Source organism: Lepidochelys kempii, chromosome 2 (genome assembly GCF_965140265.1).
Source record: "Lepidochelys kempii isolate rLepKem1 chromosome 2, rLepKem1.hap2, whole genome shotgun sequence".
Taxonomy (NCBI): domain Eukaryota; kingdom Metazoa; phylum Chordata; order Testudines; family Cheloniidae; genus Lepidochelys; species Lepidochelys kempii.
This window is the reverse complement of record NC_133257.1, coordinates 30,139,050-30,154,251: the sequence shown is the minus strand read 5'-3', so window position 1 is coordinate 30,154,251 and position 15,202 is coordinate 30,139,050. Positions and strand designations below refer to the sequence as shown.

The 15,202-nt window shown below is 37.3% G+C and overlaps 1 protein-coding gene across 5 annotated transcripts in view; it reads right to left on the bottom strand.

Moving 5' to 3' along the window:
* Window positions 1–15,202, bottom strand: part of CSMD3 (CUB and Sushi multiple domains 3) — a 1,204,651-nt gene that overhangs the window by 300,759 nt on the left and 888,690 nt on the right. For all 5 annotated transcript variants that reach the window (XM_073330296.1, XM_073330291.1, XM_073330295.1 and 2 more), the window contains one exon: window positions 9,340–9,534. In XM_073330296.1, the coding sequence (XP_073186397.1) occupies window positions 9,340–9,534 (195 nt within the window). The remainder of the gene's footprint in view (window positions 1–9,339; window positions 9,535–15,202) is intronic.

Below are 15,202 nucleotides of genomic sequence, written 5' to 3'. Positions count from 1 at the left end.
ACCCTGTCAAAGAAAGCTGTCAGGTTTGTTTGACACTATTTGTTTTTGATAAATCCATGCTGACTGTTACTTATCTTCTAGATGTTTGCAAATTCATTGCTTAATTATTTTTCCATTATCTTTCCGGGTACAGAAGTTAAGTTGACTGGTCTGTAATTCCCCTGGTTGTCCTTATTTCTCTTTTTATAGATTGTCACTATATTTGCCCTTTTCCAGCCTTTGGAACTCTCTCCCATCTTCCATGACTTTTCAAAAATAATCGCAAATGGCTCAGATATCTCCTCAGTCAGCTCCTTGAGTATTCTAGGTTGCATTTCATCAGGCCCTGGTGACTTGAAGACATCTAATTTGTCCATGTAATTTTTAACTTTTTCTGGCCCTATTTTAGCCTCTTCTGATCCTACCTCATTTTCACTGGCATTCACTATGTTAGATGTCCAAACATCACCAACCTTGTTGGTGAAAACTGAAACGAAGTCATTAAGCACCTCTGCCACTTCCACATTTTCTGTTATTATCACCCCCTCCCGCTCCCATTGAGTAACAGGCCTACCCTTTCCTTGGTCTTGTGAAAACAGTACTCATTCATCAAAGTTGCAGCACTTTAAGGATACCTTTCTATGAAAGACCTTCTGTAAATAGTGCTAAGGACTGTTTCTATCTACAGGAAACATACAACAGAAAAATGTGAATATGACTCTACACAGAAATTCCCTTCCATCTGCTTCTGGCAAACAAACAAATCCAGTGCAAACACAGAATAGTCCGTATCTAAATCAATTACGTAATTTATTTCATGTTTTGTAAGTGCTTTATCCCCAAGTTAACAAGAAGCAGTACAGTACTATTCTCTACAGTACAGCAGCTGTGCACTAGTCTCAATATTACAAAAGCTACATATTACATTTTTATTTCTTATAAGCAGCATTTTTTGTCAAACTAGCAGCTTTGTCTGTCCACACAGCAATGTTCCCTCTAATTTTTGACAGGCTGTGTGTGCAAAAAGAAAAGGAGTACTTGTGGCACCTTAGAGAATGGTTAGTCTCTAAGGTGCCACAAGTACTCCTTTTCTTTTTGTGAATACAGACTAACACGGCTGTTACTCTGAAACCTGTGTGTGCAAAAAATTTCTTCTGTGCAAATTTGTGTTCGCTCGGTGTTTCGCTGTGTGCACGGGGTTTAGGATCTGTGTGAGAGTGCACACGCACACAGCTTAGAGGGAACAGTGCCACACAGACATCTGGAACTTTATAACTTGGATATGCAAGTTTAATTTTCAGATTCATTATGATCTTAGGGGATGGGGGGGGAACTGCTACTAAAAAGCAAAATTAATACATAGCCTGAGCTATTTCTCCTTCTTTCTTAAATTTCCTTCATTAAATTATGCTTCCAGAAAAATGGTGATGGAATGTCAACAGAAAATAAACCATGTACTATTTCATAATATGTTGTGTAAAACAGATCCCTTTTATATCTTGGAGATTTGGATACTCTGACAGCTAATATTAAAAATGATACTTGTAACAAATTAATTTTCTTCATTTCACGTTTTACTTGCCATTATATTACATTATCATATTTAATGGGAGTTTGGAACAATTTCGCACAACATTTCCTATTCTGTAAAATGCTATAAAGCATTATTGAAATCATGAATCAGGCCCCAAAAACCACGATATTGACTTTAAAATCATGAGATTTTTGAAATTATTTTACTTTATCTTTTTATTTTTATATTTAACTTTTTTTTTCTTTCAATCTTTAGGGTATACTCTAATCACGTTTTCAAGCTTTTTGCTGCCAGCATACAGGATTGATTTTTATTATCACCTATTATTATTATTAGATAAGAGTTGAAATTCTTCCATAATCACTATATATATATATATTTCCACCCATACACATCAATGAAACAAGTATGCTAAAAGATGTTAATCTTGCAAAATCCAATGTTAGTGAATGCCAGAAGTTGCCCTTTTTGTATTTATGCATTTAAAATACAGTCTTCAATTAAATCGACAGATACTGTTTTTTTCCACAGGACTTTTTCTTCATTCAGTGAAAGTGTTGACTACTTTCAGGTGCCTCACTAGAGAAATCTAGGCTCACATTTTAAAAGGTATTTAAGCACAAAGATTCAGATAGGCACCTAGCGAGATTTTCTAAAGTCGCTAGACACCTAACTCCCATTGAAATCAAAATCCCACTAGGTGTCTATGTGAAACTTTAGGTGACTAAATACCGTTAGCTATCTGGCCCCTTGAACCTGATTTTCCAGAGTACTTAGCATTTTAAGAATTGTTTAGACAATCATCTGTCAGAGATGGTCCTGGTCCTGATACTTGGTCCTGTCTCAGAGCAGGAGAATGGAGAAGATGACCTCTCCAGATTCCTTCCAGTCCTACATTTCTCTTATTTTATAATTTTAATAACACTTTGTACGTTCAGTGCATAGGTCCAACTGAATTCAGTTGCAGTTGTGTGTGCTCTTCTGCATTTCTGGCCATAGATGTCTCATGTTGGGCACCAGAAAATGAGGAATGCATAATTAGTAGCTAACTGTGATAATTTTGGTTGAAGTGTTTGGCTCGAATGGTTGAACCCAGATTCACATAGGAACTCAGTGGCAGAGGCAGAATACCATTCTTCAGAGTTTCAGAGTAACAGCCGTGTTAGTCTGTATTCGCAAAAAGAAAAGGAGGACTTGTGGCACCTTAGAGACTAACCAATTTATTAGAGCATCTTCAGAGTGGCATTCAACTTCCTTAACCATGAAGCCATCCTTTGTCTTCTGTAATCCTGAGCCTTATTCACTACAGCTTCCAATTTCTATAACAAATAAGCCAGGGGTCTTACAAACAACAGCTTCATTCACTCCTAGAGCACAGTCTGTTCTGTGCTTTGAATGACACAGAGGTTCTGTGGGGAAAATAGTGTGTAATAATGTAATTAAAGACTGTATCTTAGAGCATATACAAAAGGGATTTGAATTAAAGATATACAGACAACCCTAATTCTAGCATTTCCTAAACTTTTGAATGCTTGACTTTACAAACGATATATTTTTAAAAGAAAAATTGAATTAAAACCCCCAGAAATTCCATCATATGGAATCATACTCCACTTGGACCATCATCGAGGTTCTTACCTTTAGAACCACAGTAGAGACTTCTACCACTTGAGGTAATGAAGTAAGTGGTAGCATTAGAATGTTCTTATCCTTTTTGTGGACCTGCCACTACAGCAGGATTTGACACACACTTTGCCAGTGAAAACAACGAGGAGTCCTAGTGGTTTCATATCTCTTGCTGACAGCAGAGGAAGATAAAAATTTATGACTCCTGGGTTCAATTCCAGGATCTGGAGGGGAGTGTTTTCTAGCAATTATAGAACCTTCTGTCCCTGTATCCCCAGCTTATCTCTGCTCCTAGCCACCCATCGCAGGTCCTCCCTCCCCCCAACTTTTCTGCTCCTATCCAAAACCCACCCCACAAATCCTGCTCCCCTTCTGCTGATATCCAAATTCCATCCCCACCTCTTAACTCACCCCTCTTTGGGTGCCTATTACCCCTCTTCCCTACTGTTCTTATGCACCCCCAATAGCTCCTGTCCACTGCTGCTTACTACTATGGTTTGGCTCCTGCAACCAGCTTTCCTGGTTCCTCTCCGGTGTGGCAGCTTCTTCCTCCTCCACCCAGCTTGGGCACCAGCATTGTGAGCATTGAGAATACAGGAGAGTCAGTCTTCCTGCTCTCATTCCTGTGTCTGGTAACACAGCAGGCCTCAGCTATCAGGAAGAACAAATGTAGGGAAAATCCTGTTCATCCCCTGCATCCCTGGATTGGCACATGCTTTGTCACTCCATAGGGACAGTGCATACATGATCCTGTGATCACATAGGAGTTCTACTAGGATGAAGCATGAACTGAGCAGACAGAATACTTAGATATTTTAACTGCCAAAACTTAAGTCTTTACTAAGCATGTTTCATTTTCCCTAACTTTGTTCTTGGAAACAACTGAACTGGTTTAGATGAAACTTTCAAAAAACAACAAACACAATCACGCCTCCACTTCCCCCATCTTTGGCAGACACCTCATATGTAACATTTCGGCCTGAATCATTAAATTGTGGCAAAGCTATGAGGAACTGAAAACAGAGTCTTATAATATAAAGTGTCAGGCAGCTTTTCTACCTGCACCACATAAAATAATGTTTGATTCTGATCTCAGTTACACAGGTGTAAATGAGATTTGTAATTGAGAGAATTGTCGTAATTCTAAACAGACGTGATGTCTTAACTTAATTGTGTGTGTGTGGTGTGTATATATATCTATATAAATGCGTATGTATAGATAGAGATAGAGATATATAAAGTTTTTATAAAAGGGTTGATTTTCAGAAGGACAAATGTAAGTCAGTAATTGTTAGACATCTAACAGCTATTTGTGACTTTGAAACTCTGTCCGTGAATTGTTTATATATAAATAAATAACAAAAAGACAGCAGTTTTGGATTTGGGATAATAATGTATGTACTTCTGTTGAATTCTAGAATGAAAGAGATACAGAAAATACAAGCTTCCATGTATCGCTTTGTCAAAAACATTTGAAGATAACATAAAATTCAATGAAAATTCTGTTTTGTTTCTTTCATAAGCAACATTTGTCAGGGGTGAAACTATGTGTCAGATTCCATCTGGAGTGTATTAAATATAGTTGGGCATTATTAAAAATTATAATTAGTTTATCTAGGAACTCAGTCTCATCTTTAACTACCAGCCTTAAGTAAAAATTGAGCTGAGAAGTATTTTAGCATAAAGCCTATTTATTACTTGCTTATATTTGCCTGCAGCAGGGACATTTCTCCAGTCTTAATGATCCTCTGTATTTTAATTGGTAATAAGGGCCAAAATAATAATATTTTGTTCAAGCCCTTTTACAGAATGTGGCACAAAATACTATATCTTGCTATGATCTAGTGATGCAAATAATGTGTTGCAAATATGGTCATTATTTCAAAGAAAGGTGGTGAGTAAGTACCATAGTTACACTATGTAAAAACACAATAAAAGTGCCACATGTAGAGCTTCTAATTAAATAGGTAATTATTAAATAGGTAATAATCCAGTATTGCTGAGGAAGTTATCAATTGTTTATTGGCACATTTAATGTTTTATGATATAATAAAATAAGCAATTTATTTAAAATAAGAACAATATTTAACATGTTTATAGAGCCTTCCACTGAAAAGTGTATCAAATATAACCCTTTACAGGATAGATACAGTACGTATTCTCCCCATACTACAGGCAGTAAAAAAAAAAAACTAATACACAGAAGGGTAGGAACCTACCCAAGATCATTCAAGAGGTCAGTGTCAGAGCAAAAACTAAAAAACAAAACAAACAAACCTCCTGACTTACAGTTGTGGTCTTTAACCACTAAACCATCAGAGCTACCCTTAAGCTCTATAATTGTGTATAGGTTTGTAAGGCCCATGAGACTCAGAGTTATAAGACCTGATTTCTAGCACTGGCACAGTGATTCCCTTTGAGACCTTGGATGGTGACATGACTTGTCTATAGTGTGTGTGTGTGTGTGTGTGTGTGTGTGCGCGTGCGCACACACGTACATACATACAGAATAGGGCATATACCTGCCAGGATCCATGCCATTAATAAAACAATTGATGAAAATATAAAGTGTCTACAAGGTTATAAAAGTTAGTTTTGGTTTTTCCTTGCCTAACTCTCCCTTGTAGAGATGTCAGCCTACTATTAAATCTTCTATTTTTAGGGTGTTGTAATTCAGAAACTGCCTTCTCTGATTCACTTTGATTTTTTTTTTTGAGCTCTTCTACCTGAATCCCTATAATAATCTACCAGTGCTCCTGGTGCTTCATACTACACCATGGCACATAAGTTCCTGGAAACAACATCTATTTTGATAAAACAGCAGGTTCTGTTGATTTTCATTTTTCATCAGGTCTTAATGCAGTGTTCATGAGCATATCAAGAGTAGCGATGATTTATATTATTATGGGTATAGTGTAGGCCATGAAGAAGATAATTTAGCACTTCCAGAAAGCCTTCCACCCAAAAGTGTATTACATATAAACCTCACAAAACCTCTATGAGGTAGATATGGTGTATATATCCCCCATATTACAGAAGTGGGGGGAACAAAGAAAAAAAAACACACCCAAAAAACAGATATATAGAAGATTAGAAATTAACCCAAGCAGTGATTAGCCATGAAGCAGCCTTTGCATGAACATATTTTAAATTGCTAGCTACTCCCATGAGTTGAAGACATTTGGATGTCAGGAGTCAAGGCTTTCAAAGATACAAATTATAGACTTAATTGAACTGAATCGGACAGTCTTTGCGCTCACATCTGATGGTGATTACATGCATTCTTCGCAGTCAGATATAAGGTTTTCCACTGTGCTGAGCACAACATACTAACTTTTAAACAACTGATATTAGCCAGGCAAAAGTTAAAATATTATGTAATGCTGAAGAAATTATTTCGTAAAGTTGACAAAAATCAATATTTATCAGCTTTCATTTTATGAATGTTTCATCTGCATCCTTTAATCATATCCTGTTCTTAACAGCCATCATCAAATGCCAAATGGCTTACTGTGTTAGACTGGATAACCTTTGCATGGATTCATAAAAGAATGAGACCATGGACTTGGTTCATATCCCACACCTATTAGAGATGTTTCAAGGACATTTGAAATAAGGTTTTTAGTCAAAGGCAAGTCATATCTAATGCAGAGAACCCTTTGAGCAAAATATTAAAAAAAAACAGAAAGAAAAAAATCTATAAACCCCTGATTGCAAGGTTTAGATTACAAGGAAATAATCAGAGATCATAAAAAAATGTGATCAGATGTATTGTGTATCTGTACTGAAACAACGTTAGCTTTATGAATGCAACTTCAAATCTAAAGCTGGCAGGACTGAGGAGGCCCAATTTTTCTCTGCAGCCGAGCAAAGCTTGGGTGCAGTAAAGAATGGGTCCCTGTCAGTTCCCAATCACAGCACTCTGATTCTCCTCTGCCCAGTCCTGGTGACAACTTAAAGCTTCCATTCCTTCTGTCTTCCTCTTCTCCCCCACGCTCCAAGTAAGTAAATAAATAAATTTGCTAATTTTCTTACATAAAATTACCAAAAAGTAGAACTCCTTAGTCATCTGTTGCTAAAATAGATCATACTGCACCACAAGCAAAGTAACAGCTATAGGATAAGGCTTTAGCAGTTGGGAGGAAACCACTATGTTAGCCAAATCTGTATACTTTAACAGGTCACGGAGTTTAGGCACAACTGACCAGTATAAGGGTAAGTGCCTCCCACTAGGCTTATTATTTGGCATCATTCTGGTGGCCAGAATCTATGCAAGGATGTCAGGGTAATATGGGACCTAAGTACTATGCATTCTTGAAGGACCTTAAGGTCTTCAGACAACCTAGAAAACTAGATTTGGTTAGAATGAGCAAGGACTGACCATCACCTATCCGATGAAGTGAGCTGTAGCTCACGAAAGTTTATGCGCAAATAAATTTCTTAGTCTCTAAGGTGCCACAAGTACTCCTTTTCTTTTTGCGAATACAGACTAACATGGCTGCTACTCTGAAACCTCTATTATGACGGTGTTTTTTTTAATAAAATTGCAGCTTTTCCTCCCAAGCACAAAAGTCTCTTTATTACAAACATGCTGAGTTAACCCCCTCTGGAAATATGGAAGATTTTGAAGCTGTTACAAACCATTAACAAGAGTGTAGCAGCACTAATGACCACAATTATAGCACCATCCCTTCTACCCAAGAAAAACTTCTCTTTCTCTCTCTCTTTCTTAAACGTGAAAAAAAAAATCCCAAGTGTCATTTAAAAACAAAGAAAGGGTTTGCTTGGAAGAAACTTCTGTTTGCTCTACACTTCTCCATGTTTCCAAGCTGGAACATATTTTCCCTACAGAGTTTATTAAGGCCAGTATTCCACAGCATTAGCATCTTGATGCTCCAGAAGTGAAGACTGGTGTTTTAATACTGGGTAATCCTAAAAATCGTAGGTAGTTTCCCTAAATCCTTACGCTTCATATCCCTTCTTTCATCAGTCAGTAATCACTTTTTTTCTATTTTGAGGTCAGTTCATCATCATCATCATCATCTTCTCCTCTTCCCCTGCCCCCAGAGTTCTACTTGTTCATAACATCACACACACATAAAAAGAGACAAACACTGGTAACACATATTACTATTTAGCATATATGCATTTTGGGTGGTAATAATTTAGCATTGTTGTCCCTACAAAACACGCAAGATTCAAGTAATGTGTCAATAGGTCAAGTTCAGACTTAGTGTGAGGGGGTTGAAATTCAATGGATTCGTACCTCCTTACATCAGTTCTGAATTTAGCACAATGTCAGCAAAAAGATTCAAAATGAGACACTACAATCTAACAGCATGGGGAGCTTAGATCATGGATATTTCATTTTCCTTTATGTAATATAAACTATATTATCCACAACCTCAATTTAATAATTTAGCATTTTTGATGTAAATAATGTAATTTAATTAAAATTTAAGTAACACCAGAAGGAGAGACAGTTTTTGGGTCCAATGGCAAAGGACATGTCAAAGCTATACTGTCTTGCTTTGTGTCTGTCAATTGTTATGGAGAGTTAGCACCATATTGGTAAAATGGACCCCATATTTAAAGTCTAACCCTGCAAACACATATGCACATGATAGTCAACAGAGTACTGCCCATAATGTATTTTCAATTTTTTAGATTAAATTTTCCTAGAAAATTCACATGAAATATGTTAAATAATCCAATAAAATATTTTGATCATAAACAAAAAGTGTAGCAATAATGCATTAAGTATCCTAAGAACTATTATTTTAAATACTATTAAAATTAAGAGTATAAGTTGATGATCTAGTTAAGCAAAAATCATTATGTGTACATAATATTCTATTCTACCATACATTTGCCAAAGACTGATGAGATCAATAACAAATGTTTACCACCTTGCATAGTATCACTGACAATCGTCGGTAGTAATTATTTGCTGCTGTATTCATCTGGTAGCACTAAGTGAATCAGTAAAATCCCCACATCTCTAAACATTTGTCAATTGATATTATCTTTACTCTTTCATACAATACTGCTTATGGTACACTGAAGAAAAGGGTATATATCCTAAAGAGGAAAATATATAAAAAAGGTTTATTAAAATCACTATATAATAAATATATGTTTATATTCACTTGTGTGTCTCTTGCAAGTCATGAAATAACTGCAGAAAATACAGCTCTTACCATGACAGCTGGGTAGTGCTCTGTTCCACCCAGGTCTTCCATCATCTCCCATAATACAGGTAAGTGTAGAATACCCTTGAAGAACATAACCTGCATCACAGTAATATGTGACTGTTGATCCCAGTTTATAATCCATTCCAAGTCTTGTGCCATTCATTACATTCCCAGGATCAAAGCAGGACTCACGTAGTTTTGCTACAAAAAGAAAGCAAATGCAAAGGCAATTTTAAGTACATATGGAAATGTTGGATAGATTATTCCTGCGGTGCTTTTAGGTCCCCTCAGAGCTCATAGGAGCCTAAAATTTTCTTCCTTTTAAATTCCTCAATTCATCCTTCATACGTTTTGTATCTCATTGATCTTTCCATCAATTTAGGAGAACTGCACACAGTACTCTATAATGACCAAGAACTATCCCCAGAGGTAAAAAAGTAAGATGGTCCAGCCGATACTGGCAGAGCCGCTGATGGGGGGGGGGGGGGGGAAGAGGGAGAGGCAAAAGGGGCAACTGCCCTGGGGCCCGGTGATTTAAAAGGGCCCCGGGCTCCTGGCCTCCACCACTGCTACCCCGGGGCTCTGGTGGCAATTTAAAGGACCGAGGGCTCCCAGGTCCTTTAAATTGCTGCTGAAGCCCTGGGTGGTGCGGGCCAGGCAGAGCTGAAGGACTGGCTGGGGGATTTTGGCTCCAGCCCCGCCCCTTGCACCAGAGGCCCTGCCCCTTCCTCCCAAGAGCCCACCCTTTCCGGGGGAGGGGGGCAGAGCCCCCCGCCCCTGCCATGCTCAGAATCCTGGCACCCTGTGTACCAGTAAGTCATTTAAGTTACTTTCACCCCTGACTACTCCCTATATGTAGAGTTATCTCAACAGATCAACCACTCTTTTCTGTTGGTTGACTGTCAATCCTATCAGGCAGTGATGTAGTCAAGTAGGAGGCCTGAACTAAGATCTCATGCACAGTGCCCCATGGGCAATTAGGCAAACATGAGTGGTTGTTTGTTTTTAAAATTATATTGATTGAAAACTCAGAACTGAAAAATTAGTTACTAAGTACTTTATAATCAAATAAAGTGCACATAAATGATCAGCATTTCAGATTTGTTCAAAGTGAACAGCAAATTTGTATCTACAGTACCATTTTTTATTATAAAAGTTTTCCCTCTGTAAATGTATTTTTTTTTTTACTCATTGGAGGTCTCATTATATATGGACTCCTGATACTGTACTTATCAAATGTATTTCTTATTTGTAACTTCTCATTATATTCAAAACTATCTTAATACTTGCACATGGTCCTGTTGTTTCTCCCTTCTTTCTGTAATAAAAATAAACTGTCTAATGCCAAAGAGCCATCAAGAAGTTAACACACTACAAGCAAATAGTAGCTCAACATGTTTTTCCATTCCAGCAGCAATAACCCACAGGAAGAAAGTAAATGCTAAAAAGGAAATACTTGTAATTTAATTTCATTAAACAAAGAGTATATGATATCAGAAAATGACACAAGAAGCACATCATACATAGATACTTTTGTGGTTGTATGGGGGAGATTGGCTTAAGAGCATTACCATAGCTAGCTGATCAAACAGAAGACACCTCACTAGACTATGAGAACTGCATATTTCACCCTCTCATTTAATATGAGAACTAGCAAGAAGAGAGAAATAAAATACTCATATTATATATTGTTCCAGGTACATCTGCATCAGAACAGAGAAACATGGAATGTCTTTTTCATTATTTAAACTTCATATTTGTCATTAGAGTGTTATGTCCATTGACGTGGTAAATAGAGCTGTTGAAACCCCATTCTTTTTCCAAATATTTTATCAGACCTCACACACCTTATTTGCAGTGTTGATGTGTCCCATATGACTGTTAGATACAACAACAGCTGTACAGTTATATTTAAGTGTAGACATCCCCATGAAAGGAGCCTCTGAACTTAATTGGGGGTGTTCCACTCAGGAAGATCCCAGGTGCTGCAATCCAGCCTTGAAGACTACAACTCCCATGATACTTTGGGGAAGGAGACAGACTTCTCTGCCTCGGTTTCAATGGGCTCCATTTTGTGAGGACTTAGAAAGTTAAAAGTGAATAGCTGCAGAGTTGTAGGGAGTCTTGTCTGAGCTCTGTTCAAGCAGGGCACCAGCCTGCTGCGGTCGCCTATTGTGACTTGGGAGCTGAGACTGTTAATGGTCCTCTGATCAGGGTATGGAAGAGATAGCTTTGTGGAGCTTTGTCCAAGCCAGGACAAAGACTGTTGCTGGGGCAAGAACTGACTGAGTTTGGGTGAAAACAGTGTGAGTAACCACAACTCTTCTTTCGTTTATTTAGGAAAGTGCTGTCAAGGAAAAGGGGGTGATGAAAGACTAAGTGGTCTCCTTGAGGCTGTAAAGTGGTCTTGTCTAACCAGGATCCAAGATTATTGACCTCTGGTTATAACAACGCCCGTCTTCAGAGCGGTCGTGGAGCTTGGATTGATCCACATTTAGAATCACTTTGCCCTTTGTTGACTTGGCTGGATTACTTTACCGGACCAACGAAGTGCTGTGCCCAGCTTGAGCGTCTCCAAGCACGCCCACACAAGCAGTTGTCTGGAACTTTGAAGTTCAGAGGAGTGCACACTCAGAGGTGGGGTAGCTAATTCTGGCATAAAAATGTATATCGGTTAAGTTTCATTTACTACTGTAAACTGTATTTATTAATTGATTTAAGCACCCCTCTGCTGACTTGAAGGGGTTCAGACATTTTATTAATCTCAATCTGTTATATCCTGTTTTTTCTAAATTGTTAAATAAAGATTAGGGATATCAAGCGATTAAAATATTAATTGTGATTGCATGATTTAAAAAAAAATCATGATTAATTGCACTGTTAAACAATAACAGAATACCATTTATTTATTTATTTTGGGTTTTTTTTACAATGAATCACAATTTAAAAGGATAATAGTGATTAATTGCAGTTTTAATCACACTGTTAAATGATAGAATACAAATGGATGTTCTGGATAAATATTTTGGATGTTTTTCTACATTTTTCAAATATATTGATTTCAGTTACAACACAGAATACAAAGTGTAGAGTGCTCACTTTATATGTGTTTTTATTACAACTATTTGCACTGTAAAAAACAAAAATAGTATTTTTCAACTCCCCCATTACAAATACTATAGTGCAATCTCTTTTTATCATGAAAGTTGAACTTACAAATGTAGAATTATGTACAAAAATAACTGCATTCAAAAACAAAACAATGTAAAACTGTAGAGCCTGTAAGTCCACTCAGGCCTATTTCTTGTTCAGCCAATCACTCAGACAAACAAGTATCTCTTGTGGGAGATAATGCTGCCGACTTCTTGTTTATAATGTCACCTGAAATTCAGAACAGACATTCGCATGGCACTGTTGTAGCCAGCGTCACAAGATATTTACGTGCCAGATGTGCTAAAGATTCATATGTCCTTTTATGCTTTAGCCACCATTCCAGAGGACATGTGTCCCTTCTGATGATGGGTTGCTCTATCCAAAGCAGTACAGACAGAGGCATGTTCATTTTCATCATTTGAGTCAGATGCCACCAGCAGATAGTTAATTTTCTTTTTTTGGTGGTTCAAGTTCTGTAGTTTCTGCACTGGAGTGTTGCTCTTTTAAGACTTCTGAAAGCATGCTCCACACCTCGTCCCTCTCAGATTTTGGAAGGCACTTCAGATTCTTAAACCTTGGGTCAAGTGCTGTATCCTTAGAAATTTCACACTGGTAACTTCTTTGCATTTTGTCAAATCTGCAGTGAAAGTGTTCTTAGAACATGTGCTGGGTCATCATTTAAGACTGTTATAGCATGAAATATATGGCAGAATGTGAGTAAAACAGAGCAAAAGACATACAATTCTCCCCCAAGGAGTTCAGTCACAAATTTAATTAACACATTTTTTTAATGAGCATCATCACAATGAATGCATGTCCTCTATAATGGTGTCCAAAGCATGAAGAGGCATACAAATGTTTAGCATATCTGGCATGTAAATACCTCGCAATGTCGGCAAGGAAAGTGCCATGTGAACGCCAGTACTTACTTTCAGGTGACACTGTAAATAAGAAGCGGGCAGCATTATCTCCCGTAAATGTAAACAAACTTGTTTGTCTTAGAGATTGGCTGAGCAAGAAGTAGGACTGAGTGGACTTGTACGCTCCGAAGTTTTAAACTGTTTTGTTTGAGTGCAGTTTTGTAACAAAAAAAAATATACATTTGTAAGTTGCACTTTCATGATAGAGAGAATGCACTACAGTACTTGTACTAGGTGAATTGAAAAATACTATTTATTTTATCATTTACACAGTGCAAACATTTGTAAAAATATAAAGTGAGCACTGTACACTTCGTACTCTGTTGTAATGAAATCAATATATTTGAAAATGTAGAAAATCATCCAAAAATATTAAATAAATTTAAATTGGTATTCTATTGTTGAACAGTGCGATTAAAGCTGCAATTAATCATGATTATTTTTTTTTAATTACTCGTGTGAGATAACTGCGACTAATCGGCAGCCCAAGTAAAGATGTGTTAACCAGTACAGAGTTTATAACTGGTACTTTTGAGTTAGACCCATTGCATAGAGTAGCTCAGGTTTACTTCTGGAGGCTCCCAAGGCATGTCAGTACCAGCCCCAGCAAGGTAGATGCACCTCCAAGATTAATCTTCCTTATAAGTAAAATGACTGCAGCAGAGGGGTGGATAGAGGATTCCCACACATCCACCATCACCACTGGGATACTCAGGATCCCCTTAAAATTGACAGGCACCCTGACACACAGGTGAGTGTTGCCTGCTCCCAAGTAAACCCGGGAAGGAAAGACGGGATCACTTAAGCATAGGTAGTATGCATGCAAGCAGATTTATTTTTGGATGCTGATTCCAGTGTTTGTGGCATCATAATTCTCTCCAAAGTTATGACCTGTGATGTCTCAGAAAGTACAGTGTAACATCAGTAAATGAATGGGAGTGGAGGAGAAAACTGATTATAAAGGACAAAACGTATACAACACAAATATCTTGAAATCTGTTTCTGATGGTAAATGAATGGAGAGAAAGTACAATTTACTGACATTTCAGTAAAACATCACATCACACCACTTCAGGTTAAATTTAAGACATTGTCCCTCATTTTCAAAGGTCCACAGTTTACCTGCAGGACCGCCTCATCCTATTCATATCCTCTCTGTTACAACTAGAGAAATCATGAAGTTTCTGTGTACGAGTCAGAGCTATTGCTGAGACAGGTCCACAAATCTGGAATGCACTCCTGGTACAGAATAGGATAACCACAAAAACCTTCAAAGAAATATGCAATAAAACCATAACATAAGTCAATTTATAAAGGAAGGAAGGATGGATAGATATGGATGCCATATAACAAATTAGAGAGGAAGAGAAAATGAGGTGGAATAATCAGTCATATATAGAATGCAATATCAAAAGCTGCAGTTACAAAACACTGAAGGGAAGTGTCTGGGAGAGTAGTGATCAGTCACATTATATATCTTCAGTGAGCAGCAATTACAGTTATGCAATTTTATTTTCTCCAAAGATACAGCTAATATAGATTCCCATGCATGTTGACTAAACACTAAAGATGTTGCCATAAAAACAAAGCTAAGATGCATCTTCTTAATAAGTATATTTCAAAATAAAACCTGAAACATGCAACACCCTCATCTTACTCATAGAAATCTGAAATAGGTGTTGAACGAACATGGAAGGAAGATGTCTGTAAATCAGATTCTAACATATGACCAAGGTAGTTGTCATAAATATAAAGGGAAGGGTAACAACCTTCCTGTATACAGGACGATAAAATCC